We start from the raw sequence: 6,767 nt of genomic DNA, 5'->3' as shown, positions 1-6,767 counted from the left end.
AGGCTTTCTCGCTCCCTCACACGCACATGCACGACGCCCGGCCGCTTCCCGGGCCGCCCGGCCTGGGGGAGGGCGCACTGAATAACCGCCGTCTTTAACCAGAAAACCACCTGCCACAGGAAACCTGTCATTGCCCTGGAAAGAAGAGACTCACTGCTTCCTGCTAGCAGCCGGGGAAACCGGCGGCAAGGTGGGGAGGAGGGGGAGATGCTTGAGTCAGAAGAAAAGAGAAACCGAGGCTCAGAAGAACTGAATTAATACTGTTATTAATGAGAATAACAACAAAGGGGTTAATAATGATGCTCAGCCTTGCCTCAATGATCCCGAGAGCATCGAAGCCGTTGCTACTTCTACTGCTGCCCAAGTGCAGCCAGCTGCAGGCTGGAGCATCCCAGGCACCGACAGGCCGTGGAGCCAGCAGCTTGGGCAGGACGGGAGGAGGGGGGAGGACACAGCAGCAGTCTCTGCAAACTCAGCTGAGACAGCTAAAGCAGGACTCAGCACTCTGGGGCCCTGGAAAGCTGCACCACCTCGGTAAAGCAAACCTGCCACCCCCTCCACTCACCCCTCTGCTGCCACACTGACTTCTGAGGGTGCCTGCTCTCTGTGCACAGGTTGAAATGCACCCAGCAGCTACAGCAGCTGTCACAGGAGGAGCTCGCACATCAAACGAGCATCTCTCAGACATAACTAAATGCTTTGGAAATCATGACTGACGTTGAACTCTGGAGCTGACGGGAATCACCCAGGGGCCGGGAGCCCCAGCCTCTCTGTGACTCATTCCCCTCAAAACACAAGCTACAAAGCCCTGGGGCAGATGGAGCTGCTGGCTCTTTCCATACCACCATAGCGCAAGCTGAGCCTTGCTCTTCTGGGCGGAACCACATTAGAGAAGCAGAGTCCCTGAGCCAACCAAAGGACAAGAGCACCCGGGGAATAAACCCAGGAGCAGTAGGGGTTCACTGTCCACCAGGAATTGGAAAAACATTAGCAGAAATTCACCATCCATCCTCTACTTGCCTCCCTGCATTTCTCCAGCTGCCTGCCAGGATCCTCTCTGTCTGAATCAAACTGGGCTTAGCTCCCCTGCTCCCATCCTCATGGGAAGGCAAGGACCGTGTGCTATCAATGCCAGCTGAGCAGTAGTAATCTCATAAGCAAGTGGATTGTCATCTGCTCTGAGAAGAGCAGCCCAGTTCTTCTTGGTGCACGGGTAGGCAGGATTTTCCAGAGGAACAATCAGAGCCCATATCCACCTCTAGGATTACCTTGGAGAGAGCACTGACCTCAAGGAACAGGTGTTTCTTCACCCCTCTCAGGCACAGTCACCCAGAGCCATCACTGCTGACAGATGTACTGCAATCAGCCTAGAGCCATGTCAGCTTTAGAAGGATCATCAGCTACTGAGAAAGGAGTGAAATCTCTGTCAGCAAAAAAACCCAGCTCCAACCATGGACTGAGAGCACTGTGTAAGGAGGAAGGTTCAAGACTGGCTTCTCAAGAGTTCTTCCCAAAAATGAGTATCTGGAGGAATATGAAGACCATTAAGTCAAAGGATGGTTTTCTGAACGTGAGCCCAACTACCACTTTTCAAAGGGCTTCCAGGCCCAGCATGGGTATAAGGATGGTCTCTGCCCACTGCAGGCTGCACATCCTGTATCCTGCCTGCCAGTGGCCCAAAACACATGGGACTGCACTTACCAACGTACAAAATGCAAAAGAGCCCGGCCCCTGTGCTCCAACACTGACCACACACTCCTACCCATACACAGCCAGAAGTGACCATCCCTCCTGAAAAGCAGATGCCTAATTCTTCTCACTGGGAAGAGCTGCAGGGGTGCCCGCAGTGCCACAGGAGGAGAGTGGGACAGCAGGGTAAAACCAAAGGAGGGAAAATCCATGCTAAACAACAGGAAGAGCCTCCAGGTACTGCACAGTGTTCAGATGTAGAAAGGGATAGAAGCACTACTATGGAAACATTTAAAAATATTAGAAAATTATTCATATTTTTTTATCTATGCTGCATAATGTCTCAGGGAGCAGACCAGAGGAGATGGCCCATTCGGCTCCACATTGCACCATCATCCATCTGAATGAATACAAAGTGCTACTGTCTCAGAAAAGCATACTTGCATGCTGTTGCGCCACTGTGTAAGTGATGGCGTGAAGCACAAACCTGGGGAGAGCCAGCCCAGGTGAGCCTGTGCTTTCAAAGAGCTTCTGACTGAGCCTGTCAGAAGAGGTTAGGAAAGGAAACCAGTAATGTCAGAATGAGAGATAAAGATGGATTCAAAATTAGCTGCAAAACTAAATGCTTAAGTTGCAGTCATCCTGGGCTGTGTGCTCTCGCTGCAAGCGCTGACTCCTGCATCCTGCCCTGGCCTCACTTTTCCTGTCCTGCTCGACTGAGCATCTCTGCTCTGAGTCCGCAGGGGAGAAGCATATTGGCCCCTATGTGAGCCCTCAGCACTGGGACAGGGAAGGGTGGGAGTGCTCACCAAGTGCAGCGTGTCTGCTTTCTGGGTCTGCCTCAGGCGACTCTTCTGGGCAGCAATGCGATTCTTCTCCCTCCGTTGGACTTTCCTCATGTCATCAGAAGAGTCCTAGGGAAACAAGGCATGGAAATGACTGGGGCATCCCCTCCCTCACCCTGCTCTCACAGGGCAGTAGATGGGAAGAGGACACAGCAGATATCATCATTGAATCACAGGACATGGGATACACACCCTCAGCACCAGGATAGAGCCATACCCCAGGGACGTGTGATGCTTTTGGCATCCCCATTGCCAGGAGAGGCAAGTCTGATAGCCTTGGGCATCCTGACACAGCCAGGAAATGACCACTCTCCCTTCACCAAGACACAGGCCTGGGAGGGCTTGAGGGATCAGAGTAAGGATCTCTCTCTGGAACAGAGACAATTTTAATTTCTTGTACAGAAAACCTTTTCCTTCCTGTCTCTCTGTGGGGATACAGCACTGCAGACATTCCAGCCTGTGTTTTCCTCCTTTCATCCCTGTAGGTCCCATCCCCTTTCCATCACTCTTGTCCCTCAGGCTTTACTTGTTGCAGACCCTTACAGTGCAATATGGCCCCCTTTTTGTTTAACTAGACAGACTGAAAGCTTTTGGTTTTTCCCCAGGTCTCATTTGCTTCAGCTCTCTGGTCACTGTGCTTGCTCTTTTCTGGAGTCCCTTGTTAGCAATGCCTACAATGCTGACTGCAACACTCCCAAGCCCCTCGGGCAGAGGAGAGCACAGGCCTCCAGGTCATGAGCTTCATGCAGCAGCTGTTCTCTGCTGAGATCTGGTCCTGCTGCTGCCTTCTGACAGTTGAAACCGTCACACAGACTCTTTCATCTTCTGTTTTCATATTGCACTGCCTCTTTTGTGGACTCTCTAACATTCACACCACCACTTCTCCACAGGACTACAAAACTCAGCCACAAAAGTTATCTTCCCAGCCCATCAGTCTGTCCACATCCTCTCCCTCCTCCACCCCGCCCAAGACCTTTTCTTTTCTTTGAACTTAACTGTTTTATCCTTGCCTTCAATACCATACAAATGTCTGAGATATGGCAGCTCCCATGTCCTGCACCAAGTCCGGTCCCTATCCTTTTGCAACACCTGTACTTTGTCACCCGTCACCGATATACGTTCCCATCCCTGGTTACAAGCTCAAAATCACCTGCCCTGACTGTCACTAAGATTTCTGAGTAAAGTCTCAGGTACTTGCTGTTGTTGCCAGCCCTAGAGAAATGGCAAATGACAGGTACAATAAAGCTTAGTCAGAAAAGGCAGTGGAAATACCTCAGACGTGTCAGTGTCTGCCAGCAAAAGATGTACCATTAAGGTACTCCATGCAACAAACCAAAATCCTTCTGTCAGGCATTACTGAGATGAAAAACCTCTGAGGCTGGACAGAAAAGAAAGCAGACCCAAAGTGGCAGGGCTCGTCTGTGCCCCAAGCACTGTCCATGGCAGCAGGAAGCAGGCAGGCTGTCCCTGAGCCGCCCAGTCCCTGGCAAGGAGGTGACACTCGGGCTCCTTGCCACAGCACTGACTCTCTGGATGAAGCCTCCTGCCTGCTACCTGCCCAGCGAGTATCACAGAGCCCACAGTGCCCGGGGGTCCCAGCCCCCCAGTTGCCCCTGGCATGGCCCCACATAACTGGGTGTCCTCTCTCTGTCCAGACCCAGCTCTGTGGCCGGGGCTCCAGCCGGGGCTCTTGGCTCAGCCCCATGTCCCTCTCCCCACAGCTGTTCCTAGAAAGCCCCGCCATGCTGTGCTGTGAAAATGCCAGCGGTGGGTGCCACCCTTCCTGCTGCCCACCCACAGCCCCCTCCAGAGGACTCTCCAGCAGGGGAGAGCTGGGGAAGGGTCCCCACTTTACCTGCTTGCTGGGAGGGGGAGACTGGCTGAAGCTGCTGGAGTCGCTGCTGTCGGAGCTGTGGGGGATGGGTCCCCAGGGCCTCTTCAGCTTCCTTGTGCTCTTGGTGTGCCTGCCTTCTGTCTCACTTCCCTTCCCCTGCCCTCCTCTATCCCCCCTGAGATGGCCCTTGGCTTTCCAGCTCTCGCCAGTCCCGGAGGTGCGCTGTCCTCCTGCCCTGCGCTCTGCCACTTTCTCTGCTCTCGTCTCAGAGCCTTCTGCACCTTCCCTTTAGGTCTCGGCCTCCTGTGGTTTCTCAGAACCTCGGGGATGTAAGCTGAAAGTCACATGGCCGGAAACTTTTAAGGCGAAGAAGAAAAGTTACAGAAGAAGAAAAAAGAAAAAAAAAAAAAAAGAAGAAGAAGAAAAAAAAGCACATCTGGGAAAAATGAGCTTCAAAATAGCCTGTGAAAAACCCCCGAAAAACACCTTCAGGCGGTTGAAAAACAGTGAGATGGGTTTTCTCTGAGACAAACAGCAGAGATGGAAAGGAAGAAAAGCCCCAGCTCTGGCTGTGAAACCTGGACCCTCAAAGGAGGGCAATGTGGAGGAGGTGCTGCTGGGAGCCCCAGAAATTCCAGGGCCACGGCGGGCCGTGCCAGCCCTGCCCAGGCAGCCTCCACCACCCCAGTCCAGCTGGGGAAATTCCCAGGCAGACACCCACCTCCCCACAACCCACCCACCTCTCCCATCGCCCCCAACACCACTGACGCAAGTCCTGGGGAGGGGACGGGTACCCTCAGCAGGTGCCACGTAAATGCTGTTTGTGCAGATTGCTTGTGTGTGTACGATGGAGCAGCAGTCCCACCTAGGAAGAAAGGCTCGGGATCATAGAACATTTGGGCTGGTTTTGGTAAGACTGGTATTTTCTACAAGGCAAAGCTCTTTACCGTTTTTAAATATTCACTAGTACCTCACCACTGGCCCGTAAGGGGAATATCAGCCCTGGCACACAAATTAGAGTGCGTAATGGTCCGTGAATCCAGAAGCTAAACCTGAGACCTAGTTCTCACTCAACACAATGGTATGAGCTTGGCTATACCCCAGAGGATGTGAGACTGTCATGCAGGGGTCCTGACTCCCTGCCTGCTCCCCTCGAGCCCCCTCTCACCACAGCTGGCGGTAGAAGACATGGGACAGGACTATGGGGAGACAGGAGCATTATGGCATGTTGGAGGTTGTTTCCTCACTATTCTCCCTGTGCCAGCACCCAACCTGGGCATCGTCCATAGAGACAGCAGTGAAGAGAAGCTGTTTTGCATCCCCTTGTTTCTCCCCTGGTCTGTGCTGTGTGGGACTGCTTCCATCCTTTGTACAAGCTTCAGTAGACTGAATACGTAAAAGCAGCCCCTGTGACGGCAGTGCTTCAGGAATTCCTTCAGGGTACCCCATGCTAGCAGCTCTGGAGGTGACAGTGCAGGAGCAGGGAGTGCCAAAGCAGGAGCCATCTGCTTTCTGAGCTGCTCATGTCACCAGAGCCAGTGGGTATGAACCAGGGCCACGTGCCAACAGGCTCTCCATCCACAGACAGGAGTACACATCTTCAGAACGGCTAAGTTCTCACATGTGCTTTGAGGAACAGATATAGAAACAGGAGTGAAGCCATCCACAGTAACCCACTCCTGTGGAAAGCAGCAATTCCCAGTTCCCACTTACTGGTTTTCATTGCATATTGGTGTTTTGGTTGAGTTTCTCTTGCCTCAAGCAGAGCAGCGAGCAAGTCTCAGCAGCAGGGCACCAGCAAGGGCATTTGAGATGCAGTTGTCTTTAGGGCAAAAGTATTGGCAGCTTTGGGTTTGCAGCCTTATTGCAGCACAGAAAGCACATGTGCAGAGGAGTGCACGTTTGGAGCATGGTGCAGACTTGCATGGGCATTGCTGGCATTTCTTCCCAGCTCTGCCACTCATGGAGCCAACACAGGGGCAAACACAGCCAAAAGCAAGAAAAGTGTGGGGCTTGCTACAGGCTGGGTGGCTTGGAGAAATTGCCTGGCCTAGCTCCAGTAGTAAAACTACTCTGTTTTGGCTCATTTCCCTCTTTAGAAACATTCCATGGCACTGATGTGCTACCCTGGCCCCTATTATCTGAACAGTTCACAGCCTGGAGTGTCTTTTTTCTCCCAGTGTGCCATAGGGAAATGCTAGGATCCTCTACACTTTGGAAGGGGGCTGCAAGGGTTTGCTTGCTTGGCTGAGCCACCCTGAGGAACCCTTTCTCCTGGCAGTGTGCCCGCCCTGCAGCAGGCAGGGCTCCTCTGGCATTACCGGCTCTGTAAAAGGAGCACCCGAAGGCACCGGTGAGATGAGAGGCTTGTGGGGCATTGGGTTCAGGCCTCCGAAGGC

At 52.9% G+C, this 6,767-nt stretch overlaps 1 protein-coding gene across 1 annotated transcript in view; it reads right to left on the bottom strand.

Annotated features, from left to right (window-relative positions):
* Window positions 1–5,567, bottom strand: part of BATF (basic leucine zipper transcription factor, ATF-like) — a gene marked incomplete at its 5' end in the record, with an annotated part of 6,105 nt that extends 538 nt beyond the window's left edge. Inside the window, 3 exons of the mRNA XM_010086891.1 lie at window positions 2,499–2,603; window positions 4,390–4,543; window positions 5,537–5,567. Of these exons, the coding sequence (XP_010085193.1) occupies window positions 2,499–2,603; window positions 4,390–4,543; window positions 5,537–5,567 (290 nt within the window). The remainder of the gene's footprint in view (window positions 1–2,498; window positions 2,604–4,389; window positions 4,544–5,536) is intronic.
* Window positions 5,568–6,767: the final 1,200 nt, after the last annotated feature.

Source organism: Pterocles gutturalis, unplaced genomic scaffold (assembly GCF_000699245.1).
Source record: "Pterocles gutturalis isolate BGI_N339 unplaced genomic scaffold, ASM69924v1 scaffold28601, whole genome shotgun sequence".
Lineage (NCBI taxonomy): Eukaryota > Metazoa > Chordata > Aves > Pterocliformes > Pteroclidae > Pterocles > Pterocles gutturalis.
Note: the sequence above shows the minus strand (reverse complement) of the source record. Positions and strands in the feature narration are given on the sequence as shown.